Raw genomic sequence first — 17,103 nt, 5'->3', positions numbered from 1 at the left:
CATACTGAAACATGTTGGCGAGAACATTTTTATCTAAATGGAAATGAGCAGGAGTTATTTTTTATTATTTTTTAATGACATCTTTTAAGCTTTGTGGGCTGATCATTTGCATATCTTTATATGTAGGTCCCTACCAAGAGTTTACACAAAGCAGGACTATAATGACAGGAAGGAAGATATTTCATATTTACTTAAACAGAAAAAGAAAGCGGCTGACACCGGCTGTGGATCCTCCCCTCATCAGGTTCAGCATTTTGGTACATTTGTATTGATTCGCAAAACACACAAACAACGAGGGCCCCCTCCATTTCCCAAAAAAAGCTGAGGGAGCTGTATCCTTTCAGACGGCTGTAATCTGTCCACAATATAGAGCTCGCCCTCAAACCTAACCTGTTGAGAATGAGGTCAGGGTTCAAGGGCAAAGTTCCCCATCGTCCACCTTATGACCGATTTAATACACCAAAAGTCTCTGGCTCCTTTGATGGTAAAGCTGAAACATTTCTTTCTGTTCTGTTTCTGTGTCATAGACAACTACTGTTTCACTTTGAGTTGATTGACAGTCAGATAGAAAGTACAGTGATCAGCACAGGACAAAGTAGGACAAGGTGGCCGATCGGGAGCAAAGTGTAACTGGCCTTTAATATTTTGAGATAACATTTGAATGATTCAGTTTGTTCAGTGACCTTTATTGATTCACCTTCTACAGACAGCACTGCCATTAGGAAATGTAAGGATGTTACTGAACCCTTTACTTTTACTTTAATCCTCTTTGTCCCGTGAGGCCTTATGTCCTCACGGGACAAAGAGGATCCCCCCCCCCCCCCCCTTATTCCTTATCCTAGGCAGCCTGTGGAGCCTCCCCCAAAGTAAGTTAATGTTGACTAGCTCTTCTGTCACACTTCTGTGTGTGGCAGTGGCAGGTTGCTTTTGTTCGTCTCCCGGCTTCTCTCATGCCTGTCCATTGTGAAACCTTGACTGGTAACTTCAACACACCATATGAAGAGCGTAAACTGTTTTGTAAGTGGGCACACTACTGCGGCAGCATTAACACTGGAGCTACCGCTTCTGCAACATGCACACATGAAGGGATGACTGTGCAAGTCCAAGCATGTCTGTTTATGTCAGAGTCATACATGAACATGCACACATTCCCTTTCTTGCAGTACATCAAAAGTTGCCGACTACTTGTAAATGTTGAAATCCTAAACTATGACGACTGAGGGACAAATCTGGAATAAAAATGTAAAAAAATCAGTTTAGCTTGGTCTCTCATTGACCACGTGTTGAATAATCAAAACACAAAGCAAGAAACCCTTCAAGATGCTGCTTAACCAGACGTCCAGTGTAGCTACTGTTGACTGACTAGTCAGATCACGTGGCCGACATTTACTCCGTTGCCTTTACAGTTATTTTGTAGCACCTAGAAAATGTAACTTCACACTAATGTCACCCCGTTGCTCACTGATGGAAGACAGCGTGATTGATAGTAAAGTTGTAACATGATGTAGAGAGCTGCGGGAGCGCGTTTCAGTTCTGCTACCATTGCCACGCGAATCACTTCCTTGTATCTGGGCAAACTTTAGTGTTTAAAGAAGCCTTCATTTGTTTCTCTTTCTAGCATCCGCCACGCTCATTCTACTGTGATGCCCTGCAGTTAAAAGGACGCTGATAAAATCCTGTCGTCAGTGATTGATTACTCAAGCATCTTCTGCTCACCGACGGAAACTCTACATGCAATAAACACAAGCGGGGAAATAAGTGAGGAAATCACTGTAGAAAGAAACTAAGAAGGAGATTAAAAGGGGAATACAGGTGACCGTACATAACCAGCCAACCCTTGGATTAGTGTCAGGGTAACATTAGAGTTACAAATACATGATACATAATCAAAGTGTTGTTGACTTCTAATGATTTCATCATGATATGTTGAATTTCCTTTTGAGTCACTAATTCGTCCCAATAGGACATAACACAAGACATGGGGGCAAAGGGTGTCATGAGATGAGATCGTGGATCACTGTACTTACCGCCACAGCTATCATGGAGTCGTCTGGTTTCCATTCTGCCTTCTGGTAGGAGCCAAACTGGGCAGCCGCCTTCGCAGACTCGATATAGCTGACGATCAAAACACTGGGCTGTGGGTGGGGAACAGGGATACGGGAAAGAAAATGAGCACTTTAAAAACATACTGCAGGTCACAGACATCTGACTGCCACATATGACAAAACTAAAACATCCACAGAATAAGTAACGTTACGGGCCAAAAAAGGTCTAAAGGTTGATTTGAAACACGTCTTCTAGTTTATCTAATGTGATAAATTGCTACTTTTCCTTGTTTTAACATTTCAGCAAACTGAATATCTTTAGGTTTTGAACTGTTGTTCAGACAAAACAAGATGCATTTACATTAGCTTGGGTTCTGGGAATTGTATTACTTTACAGTTCATTTAGCTGACGCTACAATAAGTGCAAACAATCATGAGGATTTTAAGATTTTAGGCTCAACTATATTATAACTATATTTTAATCCATTGTTACTGGACTGACATCAGTAAATGCAATGTCCTTTTAATTGTTCTAATAATGACACTGCTTGAGAAAGTAACTGAAAACTCAGACATGACACACAAACACACCACCGTTGATGAAAATAAATGATATATTTAGCTGAAAATTTACATTTTAACATTTAGAAAGCACGATAACATTTCCGTGCCGGTTGGCAGGAATATCTGCGTTTGTCAACTAGAGTGCTGGAAGTGGATTGTTGCCACTCTACTTCATTATCTATTTACTTTATCCTTTTAATGGTGTTATTTTATACTTTAATGCTGCTACTCTATGCCACTTTAAACTCATTTAAATGATTTCATTCTGTACGGTTCATTGTTACTAGAACTGGTTTAACATTTCAGAGTGTGTATTTTTGAGAAACCTGAGATCGAATAGACTCTGTTACCACGGGGGGGGAAAAGAGGACGTTTCTCTGATAAATGTGTAATATTATTGGAGAGAAACTGGCTTTAACCGCTGTGTTTTAAACACAGGTCAATAAAGTAAACCAGTTGAGAGGCCACAGTGGCCCATTGTTGATCTCATGCTTTCAAAATATGGCTCTGATAGTTTAAAACATTTACAAGAATGGTGTGATGAATGTGGTTTCAGGAGTGTCGTTAAGTACGGCACAGATACGGAAACTAGGCATGATCTCCAATGTTATTTTATACCATTTTAATTCTGCTATTTCCCACTCATTTACATCTACACTGTGATTATTGTACTGTAAATGCTCTTATTCTGTCTAATTGTTATGTTTTTGCAGTGAAGCAATTTGGGCTGCAATACTTGTATGAAAGGTGCTATACAAATAAAGCTTATTATTATTATTATTATTATTATTATTATTATTATTATTATTATTACTACTACTACTACTACCTGACATGTTGGTTCTTTGGAAAAGAAGCAACACAGATCAAAATAACTATCCTGAAAGAGCAGGAGAACTTTGACTGTTGCTGGACTGCTAACCTTGTGAGGCTAATTTATTCTGGAAAAATAGGCTACATCATCGTCATCATCATGCAAAATCATGCAACACAGACAGACTTTGCCTGAGGCAGTTGCCCTTAATTCGCTTCTACCCCTGAATCACTACGGCAGATACGTGTCTGGATCACAATACAACCATCACCACCACTTCATCCCAATCCCCAGATACACCAGCACAAACAATGAGTACGATGGCGTTTATCTGCAGTCAGATGAGAATCATTGAGGGACTTATTATTTGTAAATATGTTACTTCAACCATATGTCAACGGATGTGAAAACAGTTGTTGAAGAGGAGCAGTTGTAACTAAGTCAGTTTCTGAAACAACCTCAACACCTGGCAAATCCTCACTCGAGTCATTTTCATGATTCAAACCCCCTGCAGTTCATTCGTGTTATAAACTTATATCATTTCCTTAATGCAAATGTAATAGCACAGCTTATATTACTGAAGATGAATTAATCCTGAGTCATACTCTCAATGTAATGATGAGACGTATGATAAGAGTGTTTGGACATGTAACAAGACGTTAAAGGAAAACCAGAACCCTGCGCAGTGAAAGGCTCTGGTCAGGTGACCGGGAAAGCTCTCCTGTAATTCCAGCTGTGCAACATTAGACCTTACCCAGTCACCGTAATGAGAGAACAGGTTTTGAGTATTTCAACCAGAGAAGTGTCGCTTTTGTAACATGAAATCTTTATAATGCCAATGATACCTGCACTGGTGAAGCTTGCTCCGTGGGAAACAGAAAGAGAAACCCGTCTCCTCGATACCAAAATGCAATAACATTAGATCACAATTATAACCCCTTTAGGTGTTCTGTACTTTAAAAAAAAAAAAGGAAAGATCGCTCTTCAGGTAGCTCGATTACATTTGGGAACCAACAAGCACAATAAACAGGTCAACATTGTATTTTCCCTCTGTACTCTATCGCACTGGATTTGAAATAATCAATGTTAAGGTTCAGATTAAGATGCATTTCTTTACCATTATTTGAGGTTCATCTGATTAACTCTGTAGAAGAGTTGTGCTTAACTTACATACACAAATATTCTGCTGAAATCATGCATTTCCTTGAACGCTTGGCAAGATTAAGGTCCTGGAAAAAGGTAAATATGTACACAAATATGTCTTCCGATAAATGAATTCAGATAATGTGTGTGTTTATGGAAAACATATTACACAACCATTCAAATCTTTATCTGCTGCCCTAATAGTTAACTGCACCAAACGTTGTCTTAGCTTCTTTGACCTCTACCTGAAAAACATTCCCAACCCCTCCATTGTGTCAGTTTCTTCCTGTTATTTGTCATAATTCCTACAAAGAATCATTCAACATCCAAACCAATACTTGTTGACAGTTATTAAGTATGTTTGGATCAGTCACTGCAACACACACACACACACATCAAACTTGATCTGCGTTAAATATAAAAGGGCAAAGGAAATGATCGGGAAAATACTCTTGCCTATTAATGGTAATGTATCATCCATCAACAACTTTGGTTATTGCACTTCTACAAGATATTGATCATAGGAAAAGTAAATTACTGCATCAGCCAAACTCTGCAGACAGGCAGGTGTTCAGCCCACTAACACACAGGCAGGCCTGCCAACAGCCCTGAGGGACCTGACTTTGCATGACAACATCCTAAATAAACAACCAGTACATATAATTTACACGGAGCTAAAATGGTTTATAGGGCAGTAGAGGCTCGAGCTTGTGTATTTCTCCTGCATTGCCATTTCCCATGCTCCACCACAATTAAACGCAGTCAGGTTTGTGTGACTGAAGAAATCCCAGGGGAGCGTGAATAATTATATACACACACACACACACACACACACACACACGCACACACGCACACAAGTGCAACCATACTATGCGCATACACACACACACACACAATGTTGTTAATTTACGCAGGCACCTAGAGCCAGCTATGGCGCTACTGTTGCATAACAGCGCCGTTGCACCAACAAACTCCATCTCTCTATTCCTAGACATCCTGAGCTCCCACAAGGCAGTGGCAGGGCGACCGGACAGAAAGACTACAAGGATAAGCTACAGCGCTACACGGATTAAGTGTTAGCGCCTCGACAGAACTAGTCTGGCTCAGGCTACACCGGCCGAGGTCGAGGATAGATTGGATTAAAATGAGAATACACCTGATGGCTGATGGGAAACGGCAGATTTACAATCACCTTGATTACCGCTTAAGTGCTTGTCGGAAACACGCAGCAGAACATAGTAGTTACATTTATTGAGGAAAGATATCACTTGAGAAAATTGTGCAAACAAAACCCTCCACTACACCCCCGTGTGTAGACGTGGGCTAGAGAGTGCAATGAAATGACATAATGGATAGAACAGATGTGAAAGCCGCATGTCGAGAGGGAGAAGTTGCTCCAATCGACATTCCTGACACAGTCCTTTCCCTGGACGCCTCATTGATACTCCCAGGCAGGCAACGTTCTTAAGAAAGAGGGGAAGTAAAACATGGTCACATCCTGTGTGGGCCTCAGGAAGTAAACAACGACCCTGATCCATTGTTGCTGCACCTGAACAATATACAAGCTGTGTGGAGCACAGACCGCTATAAACAATGTGCTCAACTGCATGTTAGCAAATTAATTAGCCCCTCTCGATATCAACATGGTCACATCTGATGTAGCCAAACAAATGAGGAAGAGAGTGCACAGTTCACACAGGCTTCTTGGAATTTCATAGAGTTTTCTACTACATCAGATGCTGGCGCTGGAAACAGTGCTTAAGGGGGAATCAGCACACATTTCATGAACCATTCTGCAACATTAAAAGATGATTACTTGTCTCGGAACAGGCGTCCCTTGGTAACAAATGGCTTGACAGCTACACTGACAGACAATGTTCTTTAACCGTTAAAATATATTAGACAATGGTGAAAATAAGATCTTGCCTCAATGCCCGTGTCAGTTGACAGTCCAAATCCTAGTACAGGCTACAAAACGTCAAACTCATTTTCTGTACTGGATTGTTTTTGCACTGCAAACAAGTGTTTGGTTTATAGTCACTATATGCTACTGCTAAAGTGCTGATCAGTTCTATTGTTCTGGAACACATTGATCCCTCCTGCATCTCCTCTCAGACACCCGGCCTTTCTTAGAAATATTCGTTATTTGCATTTCTCTGTTGAAAATGAAAAAGATAGCCTGTAAAGCATCTCTTTCACAGACCACCGACTTACAGTATTGCTATTTGTTTCTGTAGTTTTCCCTTACAAGACAGACTTTAAATATCACCTCACTGATCACACAACGATTTTGGTTAGTTATGGATGACGGATTTATGACATTACTCCGCACCTTACAGCACAGGTCTCCTGGCTCTAGACCAGCAACTTTGGGGGCCATATTGGAATCAATTTAGCCAGCAGTTTCAGACATGATGGTGCTTAAAAGGGTTCAAGGTTTTGTAAGACCCTTTTTGTGAAGTCATGAATTACTGATAAAGGGCCTTGGCTCAAGATTATCTGTAAAACACTACCATCTTGTTGAAATGACCGTCATAATAAATAGAAAAAGAGAGTCCACACTGGCCTTCAGTCAGCCAGAGGCCATTTAGAGAAAGTATAACCCATCAATACACAATATGTGGTTGAAAAGCAGCTTTGTTTCAAATCAGTATGGAATTTTTCTTATGTAATATGCCATTGTCTAGTAACACTGGGAAATAAAGGGATCAAACGATGTGCTGAAACAATTGTTTACATGATCATATAACTCTGGCATCCCGCAAGATCTTGAATGAGTGTTGAAACTGCTGCCTGAACATACCACAACCAGTTTACACTTTCCCGCTGTCTGACATAATGCATTCATCAGGTGTACTTCAGTTCTGACAGAGGATGAAAAGCCACCAAACCTGTCATGAATGAGCGATTAAATGGGAGGAACTACGCACGTGAAATGCCATTCAAATACAACTGTCTTTTTGAAAAGGCACACGTATACGGATATAGGCAAAGTGTTATGATGAGTAACACTGTCACCTGTCATTCATGTAATAGATGTGCATGTGGCACCGTGTGCCAACGTGTTCAGGTGTACCTCCAGCTCCTCACTAATGACACTATTATGTTTATTAAGTACACTTTTAATAATCATGAAGGGCACACAGCCAGATTGCCACGCACTAGTGCAAATCGTGTGAAAATAAAATAGGGTCAATCTCGTAAGTTATAGTGTGCAACATGCTCATATTAGCTCAAATGAAAGTAGCGCTGCCCCCATTGTTTTTGTTGGTACAGCTGAGTTCATGACCATGACTGAAGCGAAGCTGATTTGACTTACCCGACTAAACCAGACGCTGAGCTGCGTCTCTGACAGCACGGCGAAGTAAAACCTCTGGGAGCTGGGCTGGATGTGGAAAGGCTCCTCTTCACTCCTCAGCGGACAAAGCAGCCTCCGGGGCCAGCCGGTTAGGAAATACATGACTGCAAACTCACTCCGCCTCGACACTCCAAACAGTGTCGCAATGCCAGATAGTCGGTGGCCCTTATTCCTCTTAAAGTGTTTTCAATCCAAGCGAGCCATATGCGCTGTTAACGTAGATATAAAAAAAAACTTTAAATAGGTACATGCAGTCCAGCGTTCACATTGGCCAGCCTATATCCATGAATGCCGTACAGAGAGCTCCCCAGCAGCCGATGGAGCTACACAGCTAGCCCTGGGTTAGCATTCGCTTTCCAACTTGAAGCTAATGAGCTATACAAGGTAACGGCAGTCTAACCGAAAACAAAAGCAACCAGGCCCGCAGCGACAGCGCGCAGCACCAATCCGTTTGCTGCTGCTGACAAATGGGTCGATTAACTTTGGCTCCCGCTGGCGTGTCAATTCTTACGGTGTCTGGACCAGCGATGTTTAATAACGGTAAAGCGTCCAATTTTCACTCCTCTGTGCACCACAGTCGCCATCTTTACAAGAGTATGTGTGACTCAACGCTGATTGGCCACGACGGAGACGTTTGCGTGGTGTTGACATCTGACGTCAGCACTCTGTTATGTGAAACCACGGTAGCGTGAGGGCAACGTGGCTCGACACTGACACCTGGTGGTGTAAAAACAACATGTCTTCAATGTAATATCTGAAGAAACCATGCAAGGAAAGTACATATCCACTGTCACATTACAGTATACTTTTGTCTCCCATCTCTACAAACCCTTAATAGGCTTTGAATATAAATAAATAAATAAATAAATGTAGGCATATTACATTTTCATGTTCACGTTTGTGATGTGCCGTTTAGAACAGTAAGGTCGGTTCAAAGGCTTGACGAGGTGTTTCGGCAAAATGCATGTCCGTTTGCACCATAATGTGATGAGGTAATTAGTCTGATAATGATTAATCTAACTGGCTTTTGTGAACAAAAACAGGAGATGGTGTTCAACCATGTTCTCACTTTATGAAATAAAGGGAGTCACATACCTAATAAAACATTCCGCACGTTAGTATGTATTATTTTTGTCGCACATTGTTTTGTTTTTTAATTTACAAGAAAAATATGAATTAATAATAGGATACTATAATCTGCAGTACACATTTCGGAGCAACAGGTGGCGGTAATGCATCTTTAACGCCACTAAAAGACAAGAAGCAGAAGAAGAAGAAGAAGTAAAACGAAGAAGAAGAAGAAGTTTGTTTCCTTCAGCAATCTTATCAAGCATGTTCACTAATGCTACAGATAGACACTTTCCATTTCTTATATGTTACTGGACTTATTAAGCTGTTTTAAAACGACTTATAACGTAAGGTAGAAAATACATTCAGACTCATACTTCGTTAGGTGGCGGTATAATACGTGTAGTTGTTTGATAACTGCCAGAGAGGGAAGAAGAAGAAGAAGAAGAAGAAGAAGCAGAAGCAGAAGCAGAAGCAGCAACAGAAGAAGCATGGCTGCTGACATGAGATTACCAACAATTCAAAAACCACTGTCGCTATCAGTTTCTGATTTCGACCGAAAAGATTTGGTCGTCCCCGGTGATGTTATTACTTCAGACACCGGCTTCATGAGGTAGGCATGTGGGTGGTGCACCGGTGGTGTGATCGGCTGCTGTGTATCGTGGCCTCACCATGTTGTCATGGATGAAAATCCACTCAGAGTTTGGGATCACTTGGAAAATGTACCATAAAGTAGATTTGATGTGATCATCATCAGCAGGTAGATAGTGGATTGACTAGCAGCAGCATCATAATGCAGGCTGCACTAGCTTTTAGTTACCTCCCTAAATAGGTTAGGCTAATTTCAAAAGGGAGGAGTTATTAATGCTGGTTATACTTTGTCCATAATAATATTGGATTAGCTGTTTACCAATGTATGAAATATGTAGTACCAGCCTGTCTGATCTGCTATCAGTAGTGGTCATCAGTGTAAATTCTCCCAGCTGTTCAGGCTGACATGCAATATGTAATGTAACTTAAATTGTGACGGTGGACTCAAAACTAATCCTTTAAAAGTGTGGCTGTGTTGTCTATCAGCACTCTGGCGGTCATATCTATAGTTAACCCAGTTTTACCAGACTTTAGCATATTCCTGTTTGGCTGTATTATTATTATTATTATTATTATTATTATTGTTATTGTTATTGTTATTGTTATTGTTATTATTTCTATGTTTTTACTTATATTATTATTGGATGTACAGTATATCTCAAAAGTGAGTACACCCTTTAGATTTTTGCAAATATTCTGTTATATCCTTTCAGGGGATAACATTATCCTACTGAAACTTTGATATAACTTAAAGTAGTCAGTGTGCTGCTTGAATAACAGTATAGATTTATTGTCCTTTGAAAATTACTCAGTACACAGCTGTTAATGTCTAAACAGCTGGCAACAAAAGTGAGTACACCCCATAGTGAACATGTCCTAATTGTGCCCAATGATGTTGTTTTCCCGCCCTGGTGTCATGTGACTCGTTAGTGTTACAAGGATTCAGGTGTAAATGATAAGCAGGGCTGTTAAATTTGGTGTTTTGGGCACAATTCTCTCTGAATGCTGGACAACATGGCACCTCATGGCAAGGAACTCTCTGAGCGGCTGAAAAAAAGGATTATTGCGCTTCACAAAGATGGCCTTGGCTATAAGAAGATTGCCAACACCATGAAAATGAGTTGCAGCACAGTGGCTAAGATCATACAGCGGTTTTCCAGGACAGGTTCCACTCGGAACAGGCCTCGCCAGGGTCAACCAAAGAAGTTGAGTCCACGTGCTCAGCGTCATATCCAGAGGTTGGTTTCCAAAAATAGACGTGCGAGTGCTTCCAGCATTGCTGCAGAGGTTGCAGAAGTGGGATGTCAGCCTGTCAGTGCCCAGACCATACGCCGCACACTGCATCAAATCGGTTTGTATGGCCGTCGCCCCAGACAGAAGCCCCTTCTGAAACCGATGCATAAGAAAGCCCGCAAACAGTTTGCTGAAGACAATGAATCCAAGAACATGAGTTATTGGAACCATGTCCTGTGGTCTGATGAGACCAAAATAAACCTGTTTGGGTCAGATGGTGTCCGGCGTGTGTGGCGGCACCCTGGTGAGGAGTACCAAGACAAATGTGTTTTGCCTACAGTCAAGCATGGTGGTGGCAGCATCATGGTCTGGGGCTGCATGAGTGCTGCCGGCACTGGGGAGCTGCATTTCATTGAGGGACACATGAATTCCAATATATACTGTGACATCCTGCAGCAGAGCATGATCCCCTCTCTTCGGAAACTGGGCCGTAGGGCAGTTTTCCAACATGATAATGACCCTAAACACACCTCCAAGATGACAACGGCCTTGCTGAAGAAGCTGAAGGTTAAGGTGATGGACTGGCCAAGTATGTCTCCAGACCTAAACCCAATTGAGCACATGTGGGGCATCCTCAAGAGGAAGGTGGAGGAGTGCAAGGTGTCCAACATCCGTGCGCTCCGTGATGTCGTCGTGGAGGAGTGGAAGAAGATTCCAGAAGCAACCTGTGCAGCTCTGGTGAATTCCATGCCCAGGAGGGTTAAAGCAGTGCTAGATAACAATGGTGGTCACACAAAATATTGACACTTTGGGCACAATTTAGACATGTTCACTATGGGGTGTACTCACTTTTGTTGCCAGCTGTTTAGACATTAACAGCTGTGTACTGAGTAATTTTCAAAGGACAATAAATCTATACTGTTATTCAAGCAGCACACTGACTACTTTAAGTTATATCAAAGTTTCAGTAGGATAATGTTATCCCCTGAAAGGATATAACAGAATATTTGCAAAAATCTAAAGGGTGTACTCACTTTTGAGATATACTGTATGTCGTTAATTTCAATCTGTTACATTGTACACATTTAAAATAGTATTTATTGTATATTTATGTTTCTTGTCTATGCACCAATACACCATAGCAAGTTCCTTGTAAGTGAATACCTACTTGGCAATAAACCTTATTTAGATTTCTCATCAACATTGCTATACATCATTTATCTCCAGGGGTCATGGTACCTACGTTGATGAAGACAAGCTGACGGCTTCAGTTGCTGGAGAGGTGCAGAGAGTGGACAAGCTGATCTGTGTCAGACCTCTTAAGACCAGGTAAGGTATTAGATACTCTCAAACATTAAATGTTTTGAGTCAAGCAGAAGTTGTGTAATTATAATTTTGTTGTATGTAATTTAACTTCAGGTTCAATGGTGAGGTTGGAGATGTGGTGGTTGGCAGAATCACAGAGGTAAGGCACTGCCGCCACGTCTCTTATTATATGATGTCTGACATTTTAAATGTATCCTAAAAATATGTTTTTATAGTCATTATGGTTCGTAAGATTACATTTTCATGATCAATATGTGTGTTTTTTTGTGGTGTGTGTGTGTGTGTATAGGTACAACAGAAACGGTGGAAGGTGGAGACCAACTCCCGGCTGGACTCTGTCCTCTTGCTGTCTTCTGTCAATCTGCCTGGAGGAGAGCTGGTGAGATGTTAGAACATGTGGGAGAAGTGTTCTGTGTATTACACTGTTTTCGGAGCTAGCATTATCTTAAAGGATCGGGGCAGTTCAACTTTTATTTAATGTTTTAAATCTTTATTTGAGTTTTTTCTTTTCAGAGGAGACGATCAGCCGAAGATGAGCTCACCATGAGAGAATACCTTCAGGAGGGCGATCTCATCAGTGTAACTGTTTTTAAAAAATAATCTTTCATTTGCTGCTCCATCTTATTATTCTCACGTATAATGTCCTTGTTGCTCTTTTCCTGTTCTTTTAGGCAGAGGTGCAGTCTGTCTTCACAGATGGAGCCCTATCACTTCACACCCGTAGTTTAAAGTATGGAAAAGTAAGTTATGCCAGTGCACTCAATGACAAGTGCAGAGTACAGCTGTGATGATACCCCTGACATAATGTTGAGTTTGCTCTATGAGTCACTGTTTGTGGTTCAATCAAACAAATCAGAATGTAAACAAAGTGTGACCTACTTGTGGGATGACAGTGCTGTCACTGTTTGCACACTTTGGAATCACTCACATTTTGGGAATGTAACCACCTGTGTGTGCACGCCTCTGTTTCAACTGCGTCACTATACCAGCAGCTGATACATAATTGAGTACAAATTAATTAAAACCTTTTTGTTTTTAAATGATATTCTATAAACAGGAAATGATTTACTCAGCAGTTAGTTACACACCTTATTTGGAGATGATAATGGGTGTTTAAATATGTGACATCGGGGCCAGATGGGTGACTACTTAGTGATCTGTCACCTTTCATTGCTGGCTCCTTTGTACTCTGGTAAGATGAAACAATAACAGTAAAGAGGCTGAAATATTACAATAATACGAATGGTACGACCTGTACACTTTGCTCATATGAGATCAAGACCTGAGTCTTATTTTTTGGTATACTCATGCTGTGAGCTTAAATATTATGCTGTGAAACTGTGTTTAATGTGGTGCTGCTGTCTCGGCCAGGACACGCTGGTAAAGGATTTAATTATATAAATGTAAAGAAAATAAATATGTTTTTTCTTTAAGTGAGGCTTAAAGCAGTGTTATTAATCATTCCTACACATAGACAGAATACCACAGTGATTTTGCTCCTTTTTATATGTACCATTATATTTTTGCATTACAAAATATAGCTTTACCTTTCTCGCTAAAAACAAGCGAGTAATACATTTTTCTTCTTTCCTAATTTGACCTAATACCCTGTTGTCTACTTTCTCTGGCCATCAGTTGGGTCAAGGAGTGCTTGTCCAGCTTTCTCCTTCTCTGATCAAGAGGCAGAAAACGCATTTCCACAACCTGCCATGTGGTGCATCCATCATCCTTGGGAATAACGGCTTTGTGTGGTTGTATCCCACACCGGAACAACAGGACGAGGAGGCTGGGGGCTTCTATACCAGCCTGGAGGTGGGAACACAAACAGTATATCATAGCTTCACTCGTCAACATATTGATGAATAAACACTTGGGAGTTAAAGGAAGTTACCAGTTAACCTGCTCTTGTTTCGATATTATTCAATATGGGAGTAATCTGCAGAGAGGAGTCAGTTTGTTTAATCTACTGCATCCAAATTGTATTTCCATTTATATATTGCACTTGTTTATTTTTGCGTCTCTTGTCTCTGCCCTTTCAGCCTGTTGGTCTGTCAGATCGAGAGGTGATTTCACGGTTGAGAAACTGCCTCCTGGCTTTGGCTGCACACAAGGTCCTTCTGTTTGACACCAGTGTTCTCTATTGCTATGAATCTTCAGTTCATCACCAGGTAGGATGCGATCAGATTAGATTTGATGCACTGTAATCACTGTGTTACTTATTTCAGTTTTCAACTGTATGTGATTTGTTTTTTTTATTAAGCAATGGCAATGACAATAAATCTCATACATTTTTTATTTTTTTACTTGTTCCGTGGTATTGTGCCATCTGGTGGCCATATTTGGAAACCTACAGAAACAATTGACTAGTCAACTTTTGACTACTGTTCTCCAACACGGTGGAACAGGCATGGTTGATTTCATTGCTCTTTTATGCAAAGAACTGATGACTTAACTACGTGGCACATATAACATGGAAAGTACTTCGTAATTGTTAATGTCGACGTTTGTTTGCAGTGTTTTCTCTCTTGCTAATAACCCAAGCTAACAAAGTCCAACCCAGTTATCTTATGGGTTTGAGCAGTCTTCTCTTAAGCTACAACTCTTAGTACACTGAAGTCGACATTGCGGCTGACGACTGTGTTTATGGTTTGTCTCAGTAACAAAACACTATAATATGTTTACTGTTAATGGTAAGATCATTGAAGGAATTACTGCATTCAAAAATGTGAGAATAGATGTGCATCATGCATCATTCTGCTGGTTTGTTCTTGTGAGGATTCTTGTTACATTTTCTAACTAAAACCATTGCCATGTAAATATTGTTTACCAGGACCCATGATGATGATTTATAATTCTTTGCTTTGTGCTGTCTTTGTAGGTTAAGGACATCTTGAAACCAGAAGTGATGGAGGAGATTGTAATGTTGACGCAACAGAAGCTGTTGGATCAGGAAGGTTAAAGAGCACAGCTCCTGATCAAGCAGCCATGTCAGAGACTGACCACCTATCCGAGGACTGAACTGGCCTTTTTTTTCCAAGAACCTTTCTTATTGTGACAATTCTGTTGTGAAGAACAGCTCAAAGTGTATTTTATGTAACACAACTTATGATTATTGTTTGATTGCTTGTTGGAATGATAGGTAGATCTGCAGCATTCAGAAATCACTTGAGCACCTGTTCTTTTGTTTTACAGAGGTATAGTGGAACCCTTTTGATAATGTGTGGTGTTATACAAAAGAAATGTTGTATGCAATACATTTTCTATAAATGACAGCACGTTTTGGTGTTTTTATTGATACATTTTTACAACATTCTGCATGTAAGTTGGAGAAGCAAAGATCAAAATGTATCTTTTGTTCCTTCTAAACACTTTATCATCTTGTAACTTGAATACTCTTGAAGCCAGTACATCGAGTAAAAAAGGGTTTGAAAAAGCAGGTTCAACATATTCTCTGAGTAGGCCCTCAGGAATGGCAGAAGAAACTTTAACTCAAGTACTGTACTCCAAATTCGAGGTACTTGTACTTTTGTTTGATTATTCACATGTTATGCAACTTTATACTTTATACACTCCACTATATTTGTCTGACTGCTTTAGTTACATTTCAGGTTACAATTTTCCATACCTTTCCTGTCCAATGAAAACTATCCTCAGATGGATAAACTGGAGGATTAAGTGTTTTTTAGTTAAATTAAAAAAGTCTACAGAAATAAATGTGACATACACATTAATGCAGCAGTAATATAAAATAGTAAAACACTGACGGGGACCATTTTACTGCACATTGACAACTTTTACGTGTCATACTTCAAGTACATTTAACTGGTAATACTTACAGACTTAAATTTGGTTTGCATGCAGGAGTTTTATTTTGAGTGGAGTATTTCCACTGTGTGGTATTAGTAAAGTAGAATACTTCTTCCACCACTGCCCTCAGTGTAGTTGGAGGTTGTCTGTCCTCCTACACTCACAGCATAATAACATAATGCTCTGGTCCCCTGTACTAGCCCACGCACGCACGCAACGTCACACGTCGCCCCACCCACATATTTCTGTAAACCACCTTGCGTATGGAAGTATGGCGGCACCAGCGACACAACTACTCCTCGGCCAAAGTTTATTGCTCAGAATTTCACGTGAGAACGATGAATAAGTACGCGAACCGAGGGGACGGTAACGAAGAGCTCGGCGACTGTAAACGGAGGGAAGGACTTGCAGAAAGAGTCGTCGGTCTCTGGCCGGCTGAGTTTCCTCGACTTCTCTTCACCTCCTTGATTGAAGTGCCTTTAGTCCGGGTACCACAGGGGAAGCAGCTCCGCGAGACGGGAAGAGTGGACACGGAAGTTTGAAACAAACTGAATACTTTTGCTTTGGAAAGACTAATTACAAAGCATTCAATTGTGGTGACCAGAGATGTTTTTTTGAGACATTTGAGGGCACTTGTCCGACATTTATAAGCAGCGTGTTAACGCGAACCAACTGTTGAGTGCTCGATATGCATTTAAGGGTCTGGCGCTGCATACCACCAGCTAACGTTAGTTAGCCTCCATGGCTGCCTTCAACTTTAGCTTGAGGTCGCCAGCTAACCGACAATATAGATGTTTATATGTAAGTTTGCATTCACTTGTCTTTACTCCATAAGTCGTCACTACGGTGCAAGTTTGAGATGTGTGGTAGGAGTCTGTCATTATCACTTTAGTGCTTATTGTTGATGATTTAATGTTTTTGACATTGCTGTTGTAAAAAAAAAAAACAAGTTGCACAGGGACAATGGAGTTAAGGATAACAATAGTTAATGCTCTGCTGCAGTTCAAGGATGCTTTTGATTATTCTTTTTGTATCGAGCACTACTTAGTTGTTGACGCCTATCAACACTACAGTTCCCTTTATAGTCATGTGTGTAGCCTGCAGTAGCTTGTCATTTAAAGAGCTAGATTAGTGTTAGAAAGAGGGCGTACAAA

At 40.6% G+C, this 17,103-nt stretch overlaps 2 protein-coding genes across 2 annotated transcripts in view; one reads left to right on the top strand and one right to left on the bottom strand.

The window, feature by feature from the left end:
- ric1 (RIC1 homolog, RAB6A GEF complex partner 1) overlaps positions 1–8,600 on the bottom strand; it is a 32,710-nt gene extending 24,110 nt beyond the window's left edge. Inside the window, 2 exon segments of the mRNA XM_029445432.1 lie at positions 2,028–2,135; positions 7,886–8,600. Coding sequence (XP_029301292.1) covers positions 2,028–2,135; positions 7,886–8,026 — 249 coding nt within the window. The 5' untranslated portion in view covers positions 8,027–8,600.
- A 596-nt stretch (positions 8,601–9,196) lies between these two features.
- Positions 9,197–15,414, top strand: exosc2 (exosome component 2). Its single transcript, XM_029444650.1, has 9 exons — positions 9,197–9,605; positions 12,044–12,145; positions 12,236–12,281; positions 12,432–12,521; positions 12,656–12,721; positions 12,814–12,882; positions 13,778–13,954; positions 14,182–14,310; positions 15,021–15,414. The coding sequence occupies exons 1-9, from the start codon at positions 9,484–9,486 to the stop codon at positions 15,099–15,101; spliced, it is 882 nt and encodes a 293-aa protein (XP_029300510.1). The 5' UTR covers positions 9,197–9,483; the 3' UTR covers positions 15,102–15,414.
- Positions 15,415–17,103: the final 1,689 nt, after the last annotated feature.

Source organism: Cottoperca gobio, chromosome 12, assembly GCF_900634415.1.
Source record: "Cottoperca gobio chromosome 12, fCotGob3.1, whole genome shotgun sequence".
In the NCBI taxonomy this organism is placed as follows: domain Eukaryota; kingdom Metazoa; phylum Chordata; class Actinopteri; order Perciformes; family Bovichtidae; genus Cottoperca; species Cottoperca gobio.
This window is presented reverse-complemented; position numbering and strand designations above follow the sequence as displayed.